General features: G+C 42.4%; 1 protein-coding gene across 8 annotated transcripts in view; it reads right to left on the bottom strand.

Moving 5' to 3' along the window:
* Positions 1–4,160: 4,160 nt before the first annotated feature.
* LOC101950738 (myb/SANT-like DNA-binding domain-containing protein 2) overlaps positions 4,161–26,784 on the bottom strand; it is a 47,338-nt gene continuing 24,714 nt past the window's right edge. For all 8 annotated transcript variants that reach the window (XM_065582134.1, XM_065582129.1, XM_065582135.1 and 5 more), the window contains 3 exons: positions 19,712–19,792; positions 5,735–7,282; positions 4,161–4,774 (listed from right to left, as the gene is read on the bottom strand). In XM_065582134.1, coding sequence (XP_065438206.1) covers positions 4,554–4,774; positions 5,735–6,260 — 747 coding nt within the window. In that variant the 5' untranslated portion in view covers positions 6,261–7,282; positions 19,712–19,792 and the 3' untranslated portion in view covers positions 4,161–4,553. The remainder of the gene's footprint in view (positions 4,775–5,734; positions 7,283–19,711; positions 19,793–26,784) is intronic.

Raw genomic sequence — 26,784 nt, 5'->3', positions numbered from 1 at the left:
TAAAGTAATCCCAGGCCTCATCTGCCTTTAGATCCATTAATACGTTTGCCCAATCCACTTCCCTTATCAGTCCTCTTAGTTTGTTAAAATTAGCCTTTTTAAAATTATAAACCCTAGTCTTTGATTTAATTCTGTTACTCCTTCCATTTAGTTTAAACCGAATTAGCTCATGATCACTGGAGCCCAAGTTGTCCCCTACAACCACTTCCTCAACGAGGTCCTCACTACTCACCAAAACCAAATCCAAAATGGCCTCCCCCCTCGTCGGCTCAGCTACCACTTGATGAAGGAATTGATCAGCAAGCACATCTAGGAACATCTGAGCCCTATTATTGCTACTAGCGTTTGTTCCCCAATCTATATCTGGGAAGTTAAAGTCCCCCATAATTACACAGTTCCTATTAGTATTTACTTCCCTAAATACATTAAATAGTTCCTTATCCATATCCTGGGTCGATCCCAGCGGTCTATAGCACACCCCAAGCACTATCCCCGGAGAGGCTCTAGTAGTTCTTTTACCCAGTGTGAGTATTGCCCAGACGGACTCTGTGTTATCTATTCCATCAATTATTATTTCTTTACAGCTTATCTCATTATTTACATACAATGCCACCCCCCCACCCTTACCTTTGTTTCGGTCTTTCCTAAACAGCGCATACCCTTCCATACCTGTATTCCAGTCGTGACTGCCGTTCCACCACGTTTCAGTTATTCCTACGATATCCGGTTTCAAATCTTGGACCAGGAGCTCCAATTCCTCCATTTTGTTACCTAGGCTTCTCGCATTGGTGTATAAACATCCTAACGTATGTCGTTTAGCCTGTCTCCCATTAGTAACGCAATATGTTACAGGCCTCTTTGTGTTCATCCCCCCTCTCCTTCTTATGTCCAATCCCATTTCCCCGGCTATATCTCCTCTTATCTCATCACTCTCCTTTTCAATGTTGGAATCTGGCGTGGAGATTAACTGTACATCTCCCAACCGCCTCCCCCAACTTCCTAGTTTAAAGTTCTTTTGACGAGATGAGCCAGCCTCCCTCCCAGAAGTCTATTTCCTTCCCTACTCAGGTGAAGTCCGTCCCGGGAGAACAGCTGTCTGTCCCCGAAAGCCTCCCAGAGGCCATACATCCCAAAGCCCTCCTTATAGCACCACTCTCTTAGCCAACTATTTATCCTCACAATCCTATCAGCCCTTTGCTGCCCTTCTCTAGGAACAGGCAGAATCCCACTAAAGATAATCTGAGCCTCTATCTCCTTGAGCGTCTTCCCCAGCCTGGCATAATCTCCCTTGATTCTCTCTAATGAGAACCTAGCCGTGTCATTCGTTCCCACATGAAGGATTATCAAGGGGTTCTTACCTGCTCCTTTTCGGATCCTTTTCAACCGCAGGTCCACATCGCGTATCTTTGCGCCCGGTAGACAGCACACCCTTCTGTTCTCCGGGTCCCCCCTGGTTACAGGCCTGTCCAATCTCCTCAGTAGAGAGTCCCCAATCACATACACCTGCTGCCGCCTGGCAACAGTGCGATCTACTAATCTAGTCTCCGATCCCTCTAGTCCTGACCTGTGTCTGTTCCTATCTTCCCTTATACTCCCCCTTGTGCCTTCCTCTATCCTCCGGGGGCCCAGGTTTTGTGCTGTCTCCATCAACTCCTCCCCTCTCTCTATAGGGCTAGCTGCTCTTCTCTTCTTCCTCACCCTCCCACCTTCAGTCACCATCTGCTGCCCCTCCACCTCGTTATCCAAACACCCAAACCTGTTCCTGAGTTCTATCTCCCCCTCACTAGCCCTCCTTTTCCTTGTCCTGCTTCTCACTGTCACATGCTTCCACTGCCCTTCTTCTCCCCCCAACATTCCCCCCTCACTTTCCTGTACCTCTGCTTCCACCTGCACCCCTGAGCCCTCCCCTTCAGTCCCTCCTTGCCTGTCCTCCATCAGCTGCTCAAACCCCCGTCTAAACTCCACCAGGGTATCTACCTGCATCTGCAACCCCTTAATCTTTTCCTCCAGTAATGCTATAAGGCGACACTTCATGCATACATACCTCTCTTCCAGCTCCCCTGCTAGGAGTATATACATACCACAGCTTCCACATGCAGCCATCTGCATCCTGTCTGCTGTTGCCTGGCTCATGGCTGCTGCAATCTCTGCCCGCAGCACCTGGGGACACAGAGCACACACCGCGCTGTGCCCTCCTGCCTCCCCTTCCACCTCCCCCTGCAAACTCCCACTCAAACTCCCCTGTTAGCCGCCCTGTTTGCTGCCTCCGGTGCCGCTGCTCGCAGCTGTGCCGCTGCCTGCCAGTTAGGGCACAGTGTTCTGTCAGAGCGCGCATTCCCACAGAGATTTTAAGCTGTAGAAGCCAATTTGCAGAGGGTATGTCTACACTACGGGATTAATCCGAATTTACAGAATTCGAATTTTGGAAACAGATTGTATAAAGTCGAATGTATGCGGCCACACTAAGCACATTAATTCAGCAGTGTGCGTCCATGTACTGGGGCTAGCGTAGATTTCCGGAGCGTTGCACTGTGGGTAGTTATCCCATAGCTATCCCATAGTTCCCGCAGTCTCCCCCACCCATTGGAATTCTGGGTTGAGATCCCAGTGCCTGATGGGGCAAAAAACATTGTCGCAGGTGGTTCTGGGTACAGCCTCACCCCTCCCTCCATGAAAGCAATGGCAGACAACCGTTTCGCGCCTTTTTTCCTGGGTGAACACAGCAGACACCATACCATGGCAAGCATGGAGCCCGCTCAGCTCAAGACAGCAGTTATGAACATTGTAAACACCTCGCGCATTATCATGCAGTTTATGCTGAACCAGGACCAGAAAAACGAAGCAAGGAGGAGGCGGCGACGAGAGTGATGAGGACATGGACATGGACACAGAATTCTCTCAAACCGCAGGTCCTGGTGCTTTGGAGATCATGTTGTTGATGGGGCAGGTTCTATCCATCGAACGCCGATTCTGGGCCCAGGAAACAAGCACAGACTGGTGGGACAGCATAGTGTTGCAGGTGTGGGACGATTCCCAGTGGCTGCGAAACTTTCGCATGCGTAAGGGCACTTTCATGGAACTTTGTGACTTGCTGTCCCCTGCCCTGAAGCGCCAGAATAGAGAATATGGGAGAGAAGCCCTCACAGTTGAGAAGCGAGTGGCGATAGCCCTGTGGAAGCTTGCAACGCCAGACAGCTACCGGTCAGTCGGGAATCAATTTGGAGTGGGCAAATCTACTGTTGGGGCTGCTGTCATGCAAGTAGCCAAAGCAATCATTGAGATGCTGCTACGAAAGGTAGTGACTCTGGGAAATGTGTAGGTCATAGTGGATGGCTTTGCTGCAATGGGATTCCCTAACTGTGGTGGGGCAATAGATGGAACCCATATCCCTATCTTGGCACCGGAGCACCAGGGTACCCAGTACATAAACCGCAAGGGTTACTTTTTAATGGTGCTGCAAGCACTGGTGGATCACACGGGACGTTTCACCAACATCAACGTGGGCTGGCCATGAAGGGTTCATGACACTTGCGTCTTCAGGAACACTACTCTGTTTAAACGGCTGCAGCAAGGGACTTACTTCCTGGACCAGAAAATAACGGTTGGGGATGTTGAAATGCCTATAGTTATCCTTGGGGACCCAGCCTACTCCTTAATGCCATGGCTCATGAAGCCATACACAGGCAGCCTGGATAGGAGTCAGGAGCTGTTCAACTACAGGCTGAATGGTGCAGAATGGTGTGCAGAATGGTGATAGAATGTGCATTTGGCCGTTTAAAAGGTCGCTGGTGCACGTTACTGACTCGCTCAGACCTCAGCCAAACCAATATCCCCATTGTTATTTCTGCTTGCTGTGTGCTCCACAATCTCTGTGAGAGTACGGGGGAGACCTTTATGGCGGGGTGGGAGGCTGAGGCAAATTGCCTGGCTGCTGATTACACGCAGCCAGACACCAGGGCGATTAGAAGAGCACACCAGGAAGCGTGGTGCATCAGAGAAGCTTTGAAAACCAGTTTCATGACTGGCCAGGCTACTGTGTGAAAGTTCTGTTTGTTTCTCCTTGATGAAAACCCGCCCCCTTTATTGACTCATTCTCTGTAGGCAACCCACCCTCCCCCTTCGATCACAGCTTGCTTTCAATGGAAATAAAGTCACTATCATTTAAAAATCATGTATTCTTTATTAATTGATTATAAAAAGAGGGAGAGAACTGACAAGGTAGCCCGGGTAGGGTTTGGGAGGAGGATCGGAGGGAAGGAAAAGGCCACTAAAAAAAGGTTAAAATAATGAGAGTCTTTTGCTTGGGCTGTCCACTGGGGTGGAATGGGAGGGTGCACAGAGCCTCCCTCTCCCCCGCCCCCGCATTCTTACACGTCTGGGTGAGGAGGCTATGGAACATGGGAAGGGGGGTTATACAGGGGCTGTAGCGCCAGTCTGTGATCCTGCTGCCATTCCTGAAGCTCCACCAGACGCCAGAGCATGTCTGTTTGCTCACGCAGCAGCCCCAGCGTTGCATCCTGCCTCCTCTGATCTTCCTGCTGCCACCTCTCATCTCAAGCGTCTTTCCTCTCCTCACGTTGGTCCCTTCTGTCCTCACGTTCACTGGCATCTTTCCTATACTTTGAAACCGTGTCCTTCCACTCATTCAGATGAGCTCTTTCATTGTGGGTGGATTCCATGATTTCCGCGAACATCTCATCTCGCGTCCTCTTTTTCCGACACCTTATCTGAGATAGCCTTTGGGACGGAGGAGGGAGGCTTGAAAAATTTGCAGCTGTTGAAGGGAGGGAAAAAAGGAGAGAATTTTTTAAAAAGATACATTTTACAGAACAATGCTTATACTCTTTCATGGTGAACAACACTATTCACATTACATAGCACATGTGATTTCTGTGCAAGGTCGCATTTTGCCTCTTAATATTGAGTGCCTGTGGCTTTGCTGCTAGAGATCACAGACGCAGGCCCGGGCAACAGAATTCGGCTTGCATGTGGCCATGGTAAGGCATTGTCTTTTGGCTTCTGCGCCCTCCTTTCCCACATACCAGGCAAAGCCTGTTGAGTGCTGCGGTTTTCCTGTTAACCTTCAGCAGCAGAAAACTAACTAATCCCCCCTCCCCCCATCCAGTTCTCTGGGATGATCACTTTATCCCTCCCCCCACCGCGTGGCTGGTATCAGGGAAGATCTCTGCTAGCCACACGTGAAAAGCTCAGCGCCAATTCGCCCCTCCCCCCACGCTTAGCTTACTACAGGGAAGGATTTCTTTTCAGCCACTGGCAAACAGCCCAGTAGGAATGGCCACCTCTGTCCCCTTAATTAAATTCCCATATTTCAACCAGGTTACCATGAGTGATATCACTCTCCTGAGGATTACACAGCGAGATAAAGAACGGATGTTGCTTGAATGCCAGCAAACACCGGGACCATACGCTGCCAGGCTTTGTCATGCAATGATACCAGATTACTTGCTACTAGCATGGCGTGGTCAAGTGTCCTACCATGGAGGATGGAATAAGGCTGCACTGCCCAGAAACCTTCTGCAAAGGCTTTTGGAGTACCTCCAGGAGAGCTTCATGGAGATGTCCCTGGAGGAGTTCCGCTCCATCCCCAGACACGTTAACTGACTTTTCCAGTAGCTGTACTGGCCGCGAATGCATCCCAAGTCCTCAGGGCAAATTAATCATTAAAAAATGCTTGCTTTTAAACCATGTTTTATATTTTAAAAGGTAAACTCACCTGAGATCCCTTCCATGGGATCATGGTCTTGGGTACTGGCTTGGGAGGGTACTTCACTCAGGCTGAGAAAAAGATTCTGGCTGTTGGGGAGAACGGAATGCTGTGTGCTCTCCGCAAGCTCCTCCTCCTCCTCCTCCCCGTCCGCAGAATCCTCAGGTGTGGCTGATGAGATTACTCCCGCCTTGGAATCCACGGTCAGAGGTGGGGTAGTGGTGGCGGCCCCCCCTAGAATTGCATGCAGCTCAGCATAGAAGTGGCATGTCTGCGGCTCTGACCTGGAGCGACTGTTTGCCTCCTTTGTTTTCTGATAGGCTTGTCTGAGCTCCTTGACTTTCACGCGGCACTGCTCTGAGTCCCTATTGTGGCCTCTTTCCATCATGCCCTTGGAGATTTTTTCAAAAGTTTTGGCATTTCGTCTTTTCGAACGAAGTTCTGCTAGCACTGAATCCTCTCCCCATATAGTGATCAGATCCAGTACCTCACGTACGGTCCATGCTGGTGCTCTTTTTCGATTATCGGCCTGCATGGTTACTGTGCTGATGAGCTCTCTGTGGTCACCTGTGCTTTCCTGTGCTGGGCAAACAGGAAATAAAATTCAAATGCTCACAGGGCTTTTCCTGTCTACCTGGCCAGTGCATCCGAGTTCAGATTGCTGTCCAGAGTGGTCACAATGGTGCACTGTGGGATAGCTCCCTGAGGTCAATACCATCGAATTGCGGCCACACTAACCCTAATTCGAAATGACAATATCGATTTCGGCGCTACTCCGCTCATCGGGGAGGAGTACAGAAATCGATTTTAAGAGCCCTTTATTTAGAAATAAATGGCTTCGTTGTGTGGACGGGTGCAGGGTTAATTTGATTTAACGCTGCTAAATTGGAATTAAACTCATAGTGTAGACCAGGCCAGAGAGAACATGCTAGAAGTCACTCCCATAGACAAGATAAAATAAGCACAAAAACTGAGCTTTGGTTTTTCAGTCTCTCCTCAATCTTGGGCACCTATGGATTCAACCTTTTTCTGTAGCTGTGATAGGTCCCTGTTTTCCTGCCTGTTTGCCGCCCTGTTTGTACACAGTACTTTATGTAACCCAACTTGTCATTGTTCAATGCTAGATGACTTACAAAGTCCCTAGTCAGTCAAACAGTGCTAGGTCGTCTGAGTCCCATCACATTTTCATAATGGCCTGAATGGGTTGGAATAGGAGGTCAGTTTTCTGAATTTTATGGATCACTGGGTTGAATTAAAAATGTGATCAATGTCTGGTCAATTCCAGCTCCTTAATCTGGGATGAGTGCGCCAATATTTTTGGACTCTCACAAAATGACATTTAAATCATGTTTATTTATATGGTGGTGCTGGTATGTTACAAAATGGGCTAGTCTGTGAACTTGAACCAGATTTTGAGCTGGACTACTTGCACCTGAAGAGAAAATGTACACAGTGTTGAGCTTCAGTTGGGTCACTTGTGCGTCTCATGCTCCTGTTGATTGTGAATTGTAGAGTTGCTCTGTACCGCTGGCCATTCCATTAAACGATCAGTATATTCTGTATTGGCAAGATATTCTGTTTTCAGACATAAATAAGGAATCACACATATTTGATTTTTAGAGAATAAGCTAACCATGGTCTCTCTCTAATGATATCTGCCAAACTGGCTTCTGGATTGTGCCTAATCCCTTATTAAAATGTCTTACAAATTTATCAGATACTGCTCTCTGTTATATCTGTGAAACCTCAGTGATTTCAGTGAAATTGTACATATATAAATAAACAAGGGCAGAATTTGGGCATAGGCTCTTATTTCAGTCTCTAAAGCATTTTTTTCTATTCAGTTAAAAGGACCACGATACTGCGAACTCATTCTGTTACTTTTAAATCCAGTTTTAGAGCACTAGTCTCATCTCTATTTAGTTTGCTGTTTGACAGCTTTTGAGGGTAAGAGAGTTGCTTTCCTCCAACAAGGTAAACAAGAGTTATTAATTTCAGTTAAGTTACACTTGCAAGACTCTGCAACCTTGGTCTCACTGGACAGCAAAACAAGCAGAAATAAACACAACTTTGATGAGAATGGGGAGCTGGGCTCCAGAGTAGATAACTTGAATTCTCTAATGAACTGATCTTTTTCAATAGAAGTTTTGCATCTTAGTATTTTAGAGTTGGCCACTGCAAATGTTTTTATTACAGGGTTTGACCTAAGCTATCATAAGAGTCTGAGTCTGGAAATATCAAATTTTCCCTTAAACAAAGCTCTGTGTGCATGTGTGACAGTCAACTTGGCCAAAATGGTGCCTACTGATGGGTGCATCTGTCAGTCTCTCTTTTTTTTAAAGTGAAAGTAGAATTGTATGGGTTTTTTTAAACCAGAAAGGGGTTGTGTAGTTCTGTTCTGTCTTGTTATATCTAGAAGGGCCTGGCATTAATAAAACTTCTTTGTTATGAAGGCTAATTGTTGTAGTCTCAATATAATAACAGCTGTGATGATGGCTAATTATAATAGCTTAATTCTAATGGCAGTTTAGTTCCTTAGGAGATGCCTGATTTTTTTTTAAGTCTGTGTATTGGAATCCAAAGTTCAACTATAGCTTAACTACCTCCTGGGACTTGCTAGGAACACACAAAACCTTTCCTGTAGTATCTCTGGATCAAAAATTCTGGACTTCTTTGTGTCTTTGAAGCTGTTGTGAACATTGTGTGTTGCTGTATTCATTCTTGCAATGAGGGCAGTGCAGAGGAGACAGAGAGGGAAGGGAGGATATTTCCAGCATTCATAGTATCAGAGGGGTAGCCGTGTTAGTCTGAATCTGTAAAAAGCAACAGAGGGTCCTGTGGCACCTTTGAGACTAACAGAAGTATTGGGAGCATAAGCTTTCGTGGGTAAGAACCTCATCTTACTTGCATCTGAAGAAGTGAGGTTCTTACCCACGAAAGCTTATGCTCCCGATACTTCTGTTAGTCTCAAAGGTGCCACAGGACCCAGCATTCATAATTATCTATTATGCACAGAATGACATTGATGTACTTGGTGCACTGCTTTACAGACTTCTAAAAAGACAAAGTTCTTGCCCTGAGGAGCTTACAATCTATATTAGCTAGACAATACAATGAATGATGGCCAGCCATAATGATTGGAAAGGTCTGGCATCAGCTATGAATGGAAAAGAATGTGGCTCTTGGGAGATGGCTGGTATTCATAGAAAGCAAATTGTATTCATTGTTTTGCTCATTTCATAGAGTTGTGACAATTTTTTAAATGTTTATGTTTTGGAAACTTTTTAAAATATCGGATACCAGATCAGGAATAGATTAGTTAGTAGAGAGCTAGCAAAAGAAGAGGGAGGAATTTGAGAGAGAGTGAGGCTACTTCAGATGCAATGGAGCAGGGAGGAAGGTAGAGCAGCAAACTATTCCAGGTCTATGGGTGGAGTGACACAATTAAAAGAATTGTTAGGGGAAGAAGGCAAAGAAACTGTTAAGGCGAGAGTAACAGCAAAGTGGAACAGTGCAACTACGGCCTGTAGCCTTACCTATAGTTCTGGGTTATTTTAACCACTTATCCACCCCAAGGGGAGGGTTTACACCTATTTTAATATGTGAGAGTTCAGACCCCGAAATCGTCCATTTTCTCCATGTGGGGGTCAAATACTGGAGGTTAAGAGTCTACATTTACTTGACAGGCCCGGTGCCACACTGAGCCACCTGTCAGGATGCCAAGGCTGCTGCAGAGGAGGAACAATGCTACCAGCTGCGTTTTGCTGTGAGCCAGTTCCAACTTCGGTCTCCTCTGAGGATCCTGGATTGTTGGATACCCGCAAAGATACGTCTTTTTTTTTTTTCCTGGTACAGCTTTAGTTGATTTAGCATGGTAAAACTTTATTTACCTTTTGTTTGTTACCAGTGATTTAAATTTTATATTCAAATAAATAAAGCTCCTTAATAACATTATATGGTTTTAACCACCTGTGGCAGCAATCATACTTTAATACATTATATGAAAAGAGCATGACTTGGTTACCAACTTCCCAATTATTTTATTTTATTTGTTTGCTTTATTAAAACCACTACATACCTGTGCACTTTGTGTATATGGTTGTGCAAGGATTGCAGGTATGTAGCCATTTTAATTTTCTTAATTTGGGAGATACTGGATTGCTCAAATTCCATTTCTCTTTTGGTCATTACCTCAAAAGGTGATCAGCCAGTTGAGGCAGCAAAAGTTATTCTAAAAGCCATTTAAAATTATGGGAATTAAAAAACCCCAAATTGCCATAAGCATTTACCAGCTTTTAATTTGGTAATTTGATTGGTTCTTTATGCTATCCCCAAAACCTGTGGGTGATAAAGAAAGTGGAACTTTTGTTAAATTATATTATAAACTGTTTTGAAATACATAACTAATAAAGTGGGATGTTTTTGATGAGACCTTCCAGTGAAAAAACATCTGTTCTACCAGAGCCTTAGCAGTGGCAGTTAATCTTTTGGGGGAAAGCTTTTTACTCACTTTGTAAAACTGATCCACTACCAGCCACCTTTTGTGTAAGAGAGAGTGGTCCTACAAAATCAATTTGAAGGGTTTAATCAGTTCCCTGATGTTTTTTGAAGGGAACATCAACATGGAGAGTTTTAACCTCCAAATTGGTTTTACAATACTTTTATTTTTCCTTGTGCAGGGCTTTCAAGTCAGGAACTAAGTCTTTTTGATTTTCCTTAATCAAAGAAATTGAACGGGAGTGACAGGCTGGCTCACAAATGTGTTATAGCCTGTTTACATCAAGCCCCTTAGATCCCATTTTGGAGGATAAATTAGCTTTATTGTTTGGACATATAAAGAGTCCATTTACCTTGTGAACATAAAGATGTTTGCTAGGGCAAGAGGTTAAAACACTAATATAACATACTTGAGGGTGAGTTATTTGAGCAGGTTAATGCTCAAAAGTACCAGAGTAACAAAAGTTTTTTGTAAGGGCACTTCATACCCAAACAGAATCCCCCTCTTCCCCCACTAAAAAAATACAATAAATATATTAACACAAAAGTCCATTTCAGTGTGTTGTGCAGAATATACTGTGCAGAATGTGGACTTTCTGCTGAATCAACCTATAATCAACAAACCCAGGCTCCCTAGCATACCAACCACAGATTGATTCAAGGTAAATCTTTCAAAATCTTTCAAAATTAAGGGTGATTCCTTAATTCCTGTCACCCCCTTGTAGGGGTGATAATTCTGATAATTACCCCCAACACCATCTTACCTAGCTGGGACCCGATTTATTTTTATATTTGCATTAATTTGATTTGGTTTAACAATTTATAACACAGATAACTAAACAATATATATTATTACATTATAAAACATAGTGATAATATAGCTACCAATACTACATTAATATTGGTTTGCTTTTAATAAATTTATTATTTTTAACCTGGGTTATGCCAAACAACTGGCCAGATTGCTTAACAAACCCCATATCAAAATTATCACTAGTTAAACAAAAGTTGAATCAATACAAAAAGTATTTATTTTTAAATTACTGATTGAGACGAACATACCTATATTTATAACTGACACTTGCTTAAAAAAATTGAACTGCCATTAGTGTATTATAATAATACACCAATGGTGGCTATAGCCTAGTTATAATATTGAAATAGTGTGACACCATAACATTGTTTTAATAATATTATTCTTTCATACTTTGTGTGCAAAAGTTTTGTTGCAACAACAACAAAAAAAACTCAAATGAAAAAAATAATACAATAACATGGTCACGTGATGTAAAACATATAACCGAGGGACAAATAATTCCAACATTGTTATATATAAACACATAATACAAAATACTTTAGAAAACAAAAGTTAAATACATAAACAATCCACCAAACAACAAATTAGACATTGCTGTTAAGGGCAGGTCAAGGAAATCTAAAGTTACAACTATTAACTGTTCAAGTATTTAGTTGACACCAGCATTGATTAATAAGGCAGATAAGTACTGGAAATTTATCCATTTTCAAAAAACTACTTAGGTTAAAAAGCTTCTTTTTACTAGATTACACCTTAATTTGCCTATAAAAAGGTATCTTCCCTGAATGTTCATAACCTATTTTTTAAAAAAATGGTTTAACAAAAATATTAACACATGCTTTATTTGACTAGATAAAATAAAAGGGAATTATAAAAAAATGTATTAGGAATAACTTTAGACACTTTTACTAAAATGATAAATTTTAGATCCATAATAATAATCATGACTGTTATGCTGTGGGTAGCAAAGGCTGCTGCATTTTTGATTTTTATTCTTATTTTTATAAAGTAAGGCTTTAATACTTCCTTTAAAAAATTCCCGTATAAAGCATATGTTCCTGGTTTCTTTTATCACGGCCATGGATCTGTCCAGAATCGTAACTGACTTGATACTCATCTTAGGGATAATGATACACAATCATCAATTAGTTAAACTAAAAATACATTTATTAGCAATCAAGAATTTAAACCAAGTTCTGTGGCTGGCATTCCGGCCAATGCAAACGTGCAACAACAAAACTATATATATTAATATTAATATTACAGATACTTAATATTTTAACTTTATCTAAGGGTTCTACCTTTGCTCCTTTTCCTACTTTCTTCCCCCTGCCATACCTTGCAGATTAGAGGAATAGTGGGTAGGGTTTCCGTTACCCTACTTCCTCTTACTAAGTTACCTTTTACATTTACATCAGGCAAAGCCCTGGGAGCCAATGTGAATTTTATAAATTATTAATATACTTAAAGTTAGATGCCCCTACACAAAAAACAGTGTTAATTGGCTTTGTTCAAACTACATTTAACATAAAAATTTTAATACTGGTTCATGTGCAGCAAATCTTAATCCTACATTAAATTTAGGTTGAGAAAAAAAATTGCTTTGTCTGTTCTTTTTTCCCCACAGACGCAGTCTAGAGAAGTTGCTTCCCCTTTTTTATACAGCACCACATTTGGTGCTGGCCAAAGAGCTTTCACTTGACTGGTTTCTGTCAGCTTTGATGTAAAAAAAGAAAAGGAAGTCACTCAGGCACAGACACTACAGTTTAAAGGCACAGAGAACAATGAATGCCTTAATACCCTTGACTTTAAATTATTTCCCATTTAATCATTAAAGCAAACAGATTTTTAGTGGAATCACTTTACAAGATAATTTATTTCACACATATATTTACATAAATCCTCCTATCTTCAGGAGAGGTAGGTAAGATGACCCATGAGTGATAGTTGGCCTGGCAGGTTCCAAAAAATCTCCCATGGGTTACAAAATATTTGGTTACAAAATCTCGAAGACATGTGAGTAACTAAGGTTTTGTTATCTTCTGATGAATGGAGGTTCATTCGTCTGGTCCTTTGATACTTATTCATTTGACCATAACTTTGTATCACTATTTCATTTAGTACCCATAACTCTTAACACACTGCTTCAGTGGAAGGTATTCCTTCCACAATTTTCCTGTTAACTGGTTTCAATACCAAACTTTTCCTTAATTCCCCTACAGGGAGTGTCTGTTGGTCTCTTCCTCTTTGACCTTTTAACAGCTCAGTACCCAATGGAGCGCCTTACTGTGCCTTTCCCCCCTTTGATAACTTACAATTGGTTATCCCCTGACAAGGAGGGCTCCATACAATACCGTCGATCCTCCATTGGTGTCGCAGTCCAGAGAAGCTTTTGTGAATAATCAGGATTAGCTCATCTGAGCCTTTCAACCTACTGATCATTTGAATTGTCTGTTAGCTCCCTCTGCCACTTAGACAGAGACCTCTGGTCTGTAAGTAGGAGCTGGGTCCCAGCATTACTGCTTATTCAATTACTACAGTACCACTTTTACAAATCACAATATTCCCCATTAACATTTGCACATTTAAAACAAAAATAATGTCCTTCTCAATTATAAACTCCAGAAATTTGAGATAAGAAGAGGAAGTAGATCAGAAGAGCAAGGAATTCAAAAGAGGATCAAACTAAAAAGGGAAGTACTGTGCTCTAACTAATCACATTGCTTATAGCAGTCTGGCTCTTTAAGATCAAAAACTCAAAATGATTTTAACTCTAAATTTCCCATCCAGATTAATTTTCACATCAATCTCTTGCAAATGGGGTGCTTTCCCTGTGTGTTCCCTTTTGGGGGGGGGGGGAGGGTTGGAGGCCAAATCTGTTCAGGCACCAAATCTGTAGCCATGGTTTACTTTAACCAATTAGTGAGGGTTTACTTCTACTTTAATCTGTGAGAGTTCAGCCCCCAAGATCAACTACAGTAGAGAGGTTATCAATAGACCCTATGGTGCACAACGGAGACCACATAGTACTCTTTCTATAATAATTACTTTTATTAGCCAACCAAACAATATACACACTACAGTCTGGTAAAGGATAGAGAGACCAATACAGAATGCAGCATATTTGCATTACTCACACCATGCCATGTGGAAAAACCCAAGCATTAGTCCTCATTCTCTCCATCATTATCGTCATCGGCAATGGCTGTCATCCTGCCCTCTCCCCACATCACAGCACACAGGCCGGAATACAGCTTTTATAAGCTGAGGCCCACTAGTGCTCATACATATTCATGAAGGTTTTCACTTCTTTTCCTTCTTTGAACTTTCATACCCCACTTCTTTTGGGGTGCCCCGTTTTTCATAGGCTTTCTCATTAACATTTACATCACCTTATCACTATAGTATAGGGTTGCCAACTTTCTAATTTCTAAAAACCAGATCCCGCTTCCCTGCCTCTTCCTCCCAAGGCCCCACTCCTGCCCTGCCTCTTCCCTCAAGGCCCCACCCCTGCTCCACCTCTTCCCTCTTCCCCCCACTCACTCCTCTCCATTTCACGTGTGGAGGGACTGCAACACAGAAGATGTGACTTGCCTAATATAGATCTGAGAAGGGAACCCAGATCTATGCGTTCATCATGAGAACAAGCTGTTTTTTCGAGTAGCATCCCTCTGGGGGCTCCACTCTTGGTGTGCATGCACTCCAGAGGCCCTTGATCAGAGAATTTCATTCAGCGTCCATTCAGGCTGCACATGCACTGTTAGTATCCTCGTACCCTGCACTGAGGCCACAGGCACCGACTTTCCAAAGTGCTGGGGGTGCTCAACCCCCATCTCTGCCCAAGGCCCTGTGCCCACTCCACCCCTTCCCCCAAGGCTCCACCTCCACCCCATCTCTTCCTGCCCCCACTCAACCCCACCCCGCCTCTTCCCACCCAGTTCCACCCCTCCCGCAAGTGCACCACATCCTCGCTCCTCCCCCCCTCCCTCCCAGCCTCCTGCACGTTGCAAAACAGCTGATTGCGGTGGGCAGAAGGCACAGGGAGGGAGGGAGAGGGCAGGAACCACTAGGGAGGGGTGGGGGGAGCTAATAGGGAGGCTGCCAGTGGGTGCTCAGCACCCAACATTTTTTCCCCCATGGGTGCTATAGCCCCATGGAGTCGGCACCTATGACTGAGGCTGGATGAACCACGCCCTCACTTCCTTTTCAACTGCCTCAGCCTGAGATGGAGCTAGCGTGTCTGCTTCTTGCCTACCCCAGCAATTACGGCACTTCCCTTTAATTAATTAGTTAGCCAGGATTTGGTTTGTTTGCTTCTTTTTAAACTTTTTTGGTTATAGAGACTTGTTCTATTCTCTCCAGGGAAATCCTCCTTGTGAAGAGAATGCCCAGTTCATCAGGATTGAAAAACTGCCTCTCGTGTAAAGAGGCCATCTCAGTCAATGACGGGCACTCCAAGTGCATTCGCTGCCTGGGCAAGTCACAAGTGCCACAGAAGTGCAATTTCTGTCTAGCCCTGAAATCTAGGCTTGGAAGAAGCAAGAAGTCTAACTTCAACTCCTTATGATGGAGTGTTCCATTTGCCCCACTTTGGAAACAGGTCAGAACCCCCTTGGACATCAGTCTCCAGGAGTTTCTAGAGCCGCTTCCAACTTGGCACAACACTCTCCTAGGAATGAGAAATCCTCAGAGTTCTCCTCCAAATCTTCTCAGAAGAGGAGATCTAGTTTCCTTCACAGTGATTCTCCCAGAGAAAGACCTTGATCTCCGGCCACATCTACAACCTCAGAGAGGTCTTCTTTGAGGCATGGGTAATGTAGAGGTGAAAGGCTCCTCTGCTACAGGTGAGGTAAGAAAACACCATGTTTCTAAGGGTAACCAGGGCTCTGGGAAAACACTTGTACTATTGGCTGGGGACAGCAGCAAGCACAGAAGATCGGTACTGTCGAGCATGACTCCACTCTCAGTGGCCTTACCAAGTGTTGCGTTAGCCTGTAAGCATTCAACCTCATTGGCACCTTCTACTAAGTGCCTTAAGCCTCCAGTACTGTTGGACAAGGGTGAACACCTGGTACCGTTACATCTGTCAATGCCACAGCACCATTTGGTACCACAGGATTTTAGAAATCAGAGAGAGTTGACCGTGTCTGCTGAACCAGTCTCCATTGCTGGCAGGTACCGAGAACCTCTTGGTCTTCAGATCCTTTTACATCCCCAGTACTGTCACCTTCCTTTTCTGTGGGAACTCCTCCATTAGAAGAAAAGGAGGAGGACAATAACCTTCCCTCTGCGTCGTCCATTTCAGTGCAGGGTTCTCCAATACACCTTACACTAACTCCCTCTCCTGAAGGGCTGGGAAGATGCTCCGGGACTGTATCACTCCTGGTGGGAGCAACGTTGGATGCCACCCACCTTGCTCCTAATGGCCATACTGAGATTCCTGGAAAGCCTATCATAGGCAGTTCTCTAGGTCCCTGACCCTATCCCATCAGGACGATAGGGACACGTAAGCTTCTCTAGCAACAAGAGGAAGCATTTAATATAATCATAGGGTTAGAAGAGACTGCAAGGGTCATCTAGTCTAACCCCCTGTTAAGATGCAGGTTTTGTTGTATCTAAATTATCCAAGAAGAGATGGTTATCCAGCCTACTTTTGAAAATCTCCAGTGAAGGAGCTTTCATGACCTACCTAGGCAGTCTGTTCCATTGTCCTATTGTTCTTACAGTTAGGAAGTTTTTCCTGAAATTTAATCTAAACAGGAGGAACAGGAGACCAGGGTGAATGAAGAAGCTATGGCTCTAACCACAATCTTGTCCCTTTCACCAGTTGAGGCCCTGACGCTTCCTCCTCCATCAATGGCCGATGATTTTTGGCAGCCTCGTTAAATGGGTGGCGGATTCTCCCTTGAGGAGTCAGAGAACCCTAACACAAGCTTTTGGACATTCTGCACTTTGCCACACCATCTAGAGTTGCCCTCCCTGTTAATGAGGCTCTACTGGAACCCGCTAGGAGCATCTGGCAAACCCCGGCTATACTGACACCTACTTGTAAGAGGGCCAACAAAAAATATTATGTCCCCACCAAGGAATCTGAATTCCTCTTCTCTGACTCACCTGCAAATTCTCTGGTCATTGATGCAGTGAATGAGAGGGACAAACATTGTTATAAGTCCACCCCATGTGACAGAGACCAAAAGTGCCTGGGCCTCCTGGGAAGGAAGGCCTGCCAATTCATTGGCTATGCTGCAATTCTGCTTTGTGAATTACCAAGCACTGACAGCCAAGTACAACTTCCACAACTACATTAAATTTGGATCGTGTATTGAACATCTTCATCCAGATCAAAGGCAACAATTCCAGGCCACTATTGCTGAGGGACAGTTGCTGGAAAGAACATCATTGCAGACAGAGATTGATGCTGCAGACACCGTGGTCTGTTTAGTTTCTATGGTAGTGGTGATCTGTAGGGATTTCTGGCTACAACTTTCTTGCTTCCCATGGCATGTGGTTGAGGATCTCCCATTTGATGGATTGAAGTAGTTTGAAGCAGAGAACACTGAAGAGTCATTACATACCCTTATAGAATCCAGGGCTACATCACACGCATTAGGTATCTATACTCCTCCAAACTAATGGAAGTTCAGCATATTGCAAATGGCTCAAAGATGCCACCCTTTATGATTCTCTAGATTCCACAGAAAACCCCAGGAAGAGGCACAGGTTCGAGAGAAATAGATCCTCTAACGCATGTGATGCAACTTTGCAACAGGCATTGTCATCAGAGTACCAGTTTTGATGGAACAGTTAAGGATTCAAATTCCCCCACAACCCCCATTGTTAGCCTTCATTGTTTTGCCCAACTTCCCTCAATAGAAACCAATTCTCCCATTTCCAGCATGCATGGGAATGTATCACCTCAGACAAATGGGTGCTGGAGGTAATATCATCGGGTTACCCCATCCACTTTATCTCCCTCCCTTCTCCTCATCCATCTTCCCCATTCCTCTTCAGGGACCCCTTTCATGAGCTCCTGCTGAAGCAGGAAATAAACACCCTTCTTTGTTTAGAAGCAATAGAACCAGTACCTGCTTAATATAGGGGAAAGACTTTCTATTCAAACTATTTCCTAAGACCGAAGAACAAAAGAGGGTGTGGCCAGAAGCTCAGGGTGGTGACCCTGGCAGCTATAATTCCTTATATTCAAGGGATTGGTTTTCAGCCCTCAACCTCCAGGGTGCATACTTCCATGTAGTGATACGCCTGTCTCACAAGAGATCCCTCCAATTTGTGGTGGACCAGGATCATTTTCAGTATCAGGTGCTATCCTTTGGCCTCTCCTCAGCTCCAAGACTTTTTCTCGAAGGTCCTATCAGTAGCGGCTTAGAGGGTCGATCCTATCAAGAGGTATTGTCCACCACAAGGACAGCACTTTCTTTTTTTTTGGACCTGGGCCTTCAGCTGAATATAGAAAAATCCACACGAACGCCTGTCCAGAACATACAATTCATAGGGTCATCCCTGGATTCTCTGACATCCAAGGCATTTCTTCCCATGACTGGGTTCTGGATATTATTGAGTCTTGTCAAAACGATTCAAGACAGCCCCCAGACCTCAGTCAGAAACTGCCTTCAGCTTCAGGGTCACATGGCTCCTTGTACATTTGTGACCAGGGCCAGTTCCAGGCACCAGCGCAGCAAGCAGGTGCTTGGGGCGACCAACGGAAAGGGGTGGCACGTCTGGCTCTTCGGCGGCAATTCGGCGGCAGGTCCCTTAGTCCCTCTCGGAGGGAAGGACCTGCTGCCGAATTGCCGCCGAAGAATGAAGCGGCGGCAGTAGAGCTGCGGCCGCTGATCGTGGCTTTTTTTTTTTTTTTTTTTTTCCGCTTGCGGAGGCAAAAACGCTGGAGCCGACCCTGTTTGTGACAGAGCAGGCGAGGATACACCTCTGCTGTTTCCAGGGGTGGCTTAGAATGGTTTACTTGCCAAACAGACACAGTCTAGACAAGCGAGTGTCAATTCCACAGTGAGTGAAGCCTTCTCTATATGGATGGAAGATTCATTGCAATGTAGGGGCGAGGGTTCCCTTTCTCCAACCACAAGAACCTCACAAAACCCTATTTTTGAACCAATTGCCCCTGCTCCTCATTAAAACAGCCTTTCTAGTAGTTATTACCTCAGCCTATAGAGTTAGAGAGACTGGGGCCTTAATGGCAGGACTCCCGACCCTTTCACAATGTTCCACAAGGGTAAGGTGTCCTTAAAACCACATCCCAGGTTTCTTCCTAAAGTAACTTCCAAATTTCACCTAAATCAGAGCACACACCTACCAGTTTTCTTTCCAAACCTGCGTGCTTCCATCCTGGATACTGTTCTCCATACTCTAGATGTCAGGAGGGTGTTATCCCACTATCTGGATAGAACTAAGCCATTTCATAAATCCAATAGACTGTTTGTTTTGATTGCAGACAGGTCAAAGGGTTCTGCCATTTTTACCTAGAGATTCTCTAAATGGATTTCTGAGTATATTATAACTTGCTACCAGGCTATCAACATGGCACCCCTTATCAATATTTTGGTGCTCTCGACTAGAACACAATCTACATCTATGGTTCTCCTTAAAAATGTTCCCATTTCAGAAATCTGCAGAGCCACTACATGGTCTTTGGCACATACCTTCTCTAGACACTATGCCTTGGTTGATGCCTCTAGCTTTGATGCTGCAGTTGGCAACGCAGTTCTCTCTTCTGTGATGGACTGTTTAAAAATAGATATATAATATGGATCAGAGGATAAATTGTTCAAAAGGACACTATAAACATCTCAGAACTGTGGTCCCATTTTAAAACATTTTTATTTTGAATTTCTTGGACTGAAAATATATGTTTTATATTAAATGTGAGTTATTGCACAGGTTATAGTATACATACAGTGGTTTGTTTACTGTTGCTCTTTGTAGTAGGCATGCTTCTATATTTAAGTAAGTATATGTATATGCAAATAAAATGTAATCCAAGAAATTCTCACTGCTCACCTCCCCCACAAACAGACAAACAAAAAACCCTGTGGATTCTTCAAGAGGCCAGATTCTCCACAGGTTATAATAGGGCATACATCCATTGACTTCATATGACTTAGCCAAATGCACTGCTGATATAAAGAGGCACCACTATTGCAGTCAGTGAAGTTACACTGACTTATACCAGAGGTTAATGTGACCCCAAAACGTTTAAATAGGCCTGCTGTCATTATGTGGCAAACTGTAGATCTGCCACTGCTGGCAGTGGCCTTTAAACAATTTCTCACCTGACCCAAATTATTAAATGGTACTTTAAAAAAAATCCATCATGCAGGCACAATGTTACTTTAGAGCTCATCTTTTTTTTTAACCAGGCTTCACTGAAATAAGCAATACTGCATTTTAAAATACAAACATATTCCACCCTTTTCTCTTCCCTTCATGGATCAATCATACTGTGTGAGGAATTAGACACCTCACTCTCTTACTTGATGTTCCACTTCCAAAACTAGAAAAAAATACAACTGTACCTCATAGTCTATATACCTTTCTATTGATAATAGTATCTACATTGCTTACTTTGCTCAGTTGTTTGGACATAGTAGGCTCCATTGCTTTTTATGCTAATACTTTCATTCAATGTACTTAGCGCTCTCTGTCAGACATAGAATACTGCAGGAGCTCTATGAATCTAGACAAAAACTTTGTTAAAATGGAGTTAAGGATGAGAGCACTTACTAATAATTTAGGGTAAAATACATTAGAGGGGTATGGTAAGTGTCCCAAAACCAAGCATCATAAATCTAACAAATTCAGAGTTGTTAAATCTAAATGTTACTGCAGGAAATGCAGTGTTAAGGCACTCAAACTCTGTAGTTACACCATCCAATAATGATATAAATCATAGGATATCAGGGCTGGCAGAGACCTCAGGAGGTCATCTAGTCCAACCCCCTGCTCAAAGCAGGACCAATCCCCAGACAGATTTTTGCCCCAGATCCCTAAGTGGCCCCCTCAAGGATTGAATTTATAACCCTGGGTTTAGCAGGCCAATGCTCAAACCACTGAGCTATCCCTCCCCCAGATGTCTTAAATGAAGACATTTTAGTGTTTATGGTCCCAGATTTGAGTAGATTACGCTAATTTTTAATAACATTTTTTCCTCATGTCACTGCACAGCCAACTCATTTAGAATTGCCCTCAACATTATTGGGTCCACAGTTCAAATCTTAAAAAGGCCATATTTAGATGCCCTTTTTCAGAAAGGCTACTGCCACCCATTATTCCTAGTAGGAGAGAAACCAAGGTGTCCTCCAATGCTGGCAGGAGGTGAAAAGAAACACTGTGAAGTAGATGAAAAGAGGCAGTGATCATCTTTGCATAGGAAAGGCCTCAGTCCCATTGAGAACAAAGGGAGATGGCAGCCATTTTGAAAGAGGGCAGTTCTTCATGGCATTCTCTATAGAAGAATATTATTTGTCAACCTCAGCTGAAGAAGAAAATTTCATTTTTGAAGAATAATGAGAGGGAAATGTTTGTAAGGTGGTGGGTCCTCGGATGTAGCCTATGCACAAAATGTCTGTGGTTTTTAACTTTGGGAAGTTTGACAAGTCTGCATTATTCTGTTAAGATCACTGGAGCAAAAAAAGGCCTAATGCTGGGTACTAAATTCCTTAAAGGAGTCATTTAAAAAAATAATTTTATCTTGGACATTAATAAACAGATTAACTTTTAAATTTTCAGAAAATAAATTTGGTGCTCAAAGAGTAAGTCCTTTAACTTGGGAGACAATACACTGGGTTTTTCATACACAAAAAAGAGGTTGAATCCCTGCTTTAAGTGCAAAACTCAGCTCAACCTTAATTATGCTACTGGTGCCTCTATAAATACCATTTAAAATAGATTGCAAAGTCTTTCAGTTTATATAAAGTGAAATGTTTCACACTTATTTCTCTCCTCTTTCTGCCATTCTGTCTTGTATTATGAGTGAGTTACAGTAATTGTTAATGGAAAAAATCATCCTGTTTAAAAAAAACCCACAGAATAAAACCTCAAAGTCTGGCTTATTTTTAAATCAGTAAAGCTTCTGTAATTTCTTGGCTGTCTAGCAGCTTCAGGGAGAAATCAAAGTACTAGCAGAGTAAGTGCAGTGTGGGAGGAGTTGAGCTGAAGAATAAATTAACTGTATTTCATTTCCCTTTAATAAAGAATTTCAGTTTTTCCATAGCTAACTATATAATCAGTTTGCTCCCCTGCTGGCTTGCTAACTTGCTGTTGGCTTTGCTTCAATAATACAAGCCTGTAATGAGGGAAACGGGAGGGTCTAATCACACTGAGGAGAAATAAGCAACTGTGATATAACAGGTAGTTTTAGCTGTGCAGAATTTTGCTGTGTCTTTTATTATTAAAGAGCCCAAATATGTTTCCCCCATGTCTGCTCCACTTTGCAGAATAAAAAGCAGTGTACTCCCCAAGTTTCATTAATCATTTTTCACTGATTGGGTGACACTAAATATTTAAATCCTTCTCTGTTTTCTGCAGCCTTGAGTTACCAGCATTTCCCCCCCCCCTGAAGTTTTATCATTAAACTATGTAAGAAACTCCAGTAACAAGAATGCATTTCAAGTGTGGTTGCCTGCATGAGTAATATAACATAATTTTGTTTTTCTGCTATAAAATCGTTAGTCAGAGTATACTTTAATTGTGAAATTATCGTACCAGAAGTCTTGGAACGATTACAGAGACAATATATACTATAATAACTGCTGAGTTTGTTTTTCCTGCCTTTCCATGCCTAGAAATTATACCCTATATTATGGGTTTGTTCCCTAACTCACTTGTAATTCCACATTTTTTCAACACTTTGGATATACCAGACACAAGTTAAACATACAAGATAAAGAAAGATTATCTTTAGTCACACTATCACCAGACAAAAGGCTCTTCTGAGCAAGCAGTCCCTACCCCTTCATTTCTATTTCGACTCCTCATTCTAAATACTCTACTTTTAGTTGCAGATAATATGCTCGGCAGCAGTGTTTAAAAAGAAAATGGTTCTTGTCAAATGAAATGTAGCATAATTGTGGTGTTTTCAAAATGGAATGGGGGGAAAATCCACTTTTACCTAATGTTTTGGAATCTTTGCTGCCAGGGTGGGAGGGGGGAGGGGGAATAATTGGGGGGGCTGGGAGGAGGTTAAAGTTCAAATTTAGTGTAATTTGGTCTCATTCTGAATTGCAGCCAGGTGATCAGCAGCATTCAGTGTAACAACAGGCAGATGAGGGAGGCTGGGCCAGTGTCAAGGAAGATTTGGAAGAAAAGTAAATAGCATTAACCAACACAGTGACTTATCTAATTGCTCTAAAACTTTTCTGCTAGTTATTAAATATATATCTTTATATTATAAATAAATATATGTAGTTAGATTTTTTAAAAGGACTATAAAACTAGTACCTTTCTGCTGCTCCCCATGTGCTTTCTGAATCATATGCTTAGCTTGGTGACAAAAAACAACATTTTGACTTCAAATGAGAAGTGCAAAGTCAATATAGCTGATTGAGTTCTGCATCATTAAGGAGTTTTCAGTGGCATTCTGATTTCAGAATATTCTGGTGGTGATGCATAAAGCAGAAATGACAAGACCTAATTTAAAGCTGTAGAGGTCACTTGCAGCATCAGCAGTTAGGAAAACCATCTTGTTTTGACTTGTAAACTGGGTGAAATTTGTTATGGATGCCAAATAGATCTGCAACGCAAAGGTATTGTTTTCCTGGGTTAATTTTCTGACCACGAACAAACCCAACACCATGTTTATTAACAAACGTAGACTTATCATGGCTGAATCTTTATCAATATTTGGAGCACTTTAAATATGACAGTGCAGCATGGATCATTTGCAGATTTAAACTAGTGTAAATGGTGGATTCTCTTTAATTTGAAATCTTTAAATCGTGATTTGAGAACATTAGTATCTCAGTCAGAGGTTAGGAGTCTATTACAGGAGTGGGTGGATGAGGTTCTGTGGCCTGCAATGTGCAGGAGGTCAGCCTATATGATCATGATGGTCCCTTCTGACCTTAAAGTCTATGAGTTTAAAACAGGGGTCGGCAACTTCTGGCACGCGGCCTGCCAGGGTAAGCACCCTGGTGGGCCGGGCTAGTTTGTTTACCTGCTGCGTCCGCAGGTTTGGCCGATCGCGGCTCCCACTGGTTGCGGTTCACTGCTCCAGGCCAATGGGGGTGGCAGGAAGCTGCAGCCAGCACATCCCTTGGCCCACACCGCTTCCCGCAGCCCCCATTGGCCTGGAGCAGCGAACTACGGCACTTTTTGGGGTGCCTACCTGGACCCAGACTAGAAGGAGGCTAGTCTGTAAAAGAAGCTTGCTGGAACACCTCTGAGGGTGAGATTTCATCTGTAATCACTTTCTTACTGTATTAGGTTTAGACTTGTGTGATTTATTTTATTTTGTTTGGTAATTTACTTTGTTCTGTCTGTTATCACTTGGAAGCACTTAAATCCTACTTTTTGTATTTAATAAAATCACTTTTTACTTATTAATTAACCCAGAGTATGTATTAATACCTGGGGGGCAAACAGCTGTGCCTATCTCTCTATCAGTGTTATAGAAGGCAAACAATTTATGAGTTTACCCTGTCTAAGCTTTATACAGGGTAAAACGGATTTATTTGGGCTTTGGACCCCATTGGGAACTGGGCATCTGAGTGTTGGAGACAGGAACACTTCCTAAGCTGTTTTCAGTTAAGCCTGCAGCTTTTAGGGGACGTGGTTCAGATCCTGGGTCTATGTTTGTAGCAGGCTAGCGTGCCTGACTCAAACTAGGCAAGGTTCTGAAGTTCCAAGATACCAAGGAAAACAGGCTCAGAGGTAGTCTAGGCACATCAGTTGGCAGTTCCCAAAGGGGATTTCTGTGATTCAACCCATCGCATTCGGTTCTGTAGTTTCCACATCAGAGTGTTGCTCTTTTAAGACTTCTGAAAGCATGCTCCACACCTCATTCCTCTCAGATTTTGGAAGGCACTTCAGATTCTTAAATCTTGGGTCGAGTGCTGTAGCTATCTTTAGAAATCTCACATTGGTACCTTTGCATTGTGTCAAATTTTCAGTGGAAGTATTCTTAAAATGAACAATGTGCTGGGTCATCATCCAAGACTGCTATAACAAAAAACCCTACATTTATAAGTTGCACTTTCATGATAAATAGATTGCACTACAGTACTTGGATGAAGTGAGTTGAAAATACTATTTCTTGTATCATTTTTACAGTGCAAATATTTGTAATAAAAATAATATAAAGTGAGCACTGTACACTTTGTATTTTGTGTTGTAATTGAAATCAATATATTTGAAAATGTAGAAAAACATCCAAAAATATTTAATACATTTCAATTGGTAGTTTGTTATTTAACTGTGATTAATTGCTATTCATTTTTTAACCGCAATTAATTTTTTTGAGTTAATTGTGTGAGTTAACTGTGATTAATCGACAGCCCTAGTATTTAAACAATTGTTATAGGTATAATCTACAGAGTCAATTATGTCCAAATGCTTTCTGAGACTTCTATCTGCACTTCACTGGCTGAAAGTAACAATAGTAAAAGTATTAACACTTTGAAAATATAAAGTGCTGTACAAAAATTAATCATCACAATGGGTTTGTACTATTAATATTAATAGCCCTTTATTTCAGGTGGTGAAGCAGAGAGAGATCACGTTTCCAACACCACACACCAAAGGTGCAGTCGGGATTAGAATTTGGGAGTTCCTGGCTCCCAATCCCATACGCACCCAAAATAACAGTGGGTGTGGTGTTGTCTTGCTTGACAGTGGTTATGCAACTAATTCGTGTAAATTATCTTTTTATATTTCGTTCTGTAGGGTTTGGCTCTTCTTTGTAGGGGTTGTACTAAACGTACCATTGCATTACTGACTTTTCAGTTGTTTGTCCTGGGTTTCTTTACCTTTAGAAGCTTTGATCATCTTTTAATGCTCATTTTGGACAGTGTTCCTTGTGTACCCAAAATTCCCAGTGAAGTCAGCTGGCACATGCATGCAGGATCAAACCTTGTGTATTACTATTACTAATGGTAGCTACAGGCCACGATTTTAAAAAGTGGCTAGTGATTTTGGGTGCCTCAGTTTTTTGGGGTGCCTACCTGGAAACACCTTAAAGGGGGCCTGAATTTTAGAAAGTACTGAAGACCCTCGCTGTGAAAAATCAGCCTCCTTCAAGGATTCTCAAGTTAGACACACTAAAAATCACTAGTCAGTTTTTACATCTTAACCACAATCCTTACAGTAAAACATTCAACCAAACGTGTAACTTCTACAGATCATATACTGTTCTTTTGTAGCCTTAAAATAATATTTAATGCAAAATTAGCTACTTTTCTTGTTGCTGCCTGTTTGCTATTTAAGTGAAGCATTTAAGAAACTTTAATTGGTGAATAATTCATGTATTTTCTTGTCATAGAGCAATTAAAATCTCAGCTAAATTTTAAAAAAAGTAAATATTAATTTTAAAACCCTCTCCATACAATGATTTTGATCTTGCCTATCTATTTAACTTCAACTCACAATAGCTATTTCTCTTTCTTTCCTTAAAATTTCATAAATTGCTATCGTTTTATGGTTGAAAACCGAAGATATGATGTTTACATTGTTTCTGTGTATACATTTATTCATATTAACTTAGCTGTTCTTAGTAAATGGG

This window comes from Chrysemys picta, chromosome 2 (assembly GCF_011386835.1).
Source record: "Chrysemys picta bellii isolate R12L10 chromosome 2, ASM1138683v2, whole genome shotgun sequence".
Classification (NCBI taxonomy): Eukaryota; Metazoa; Chordata; order Testudines; family Emydidae; genus Chrysemys; species Chrysemys picta.
This window is presented reverse-complemented; position numbering and strand designations above follow the sequence as displayed.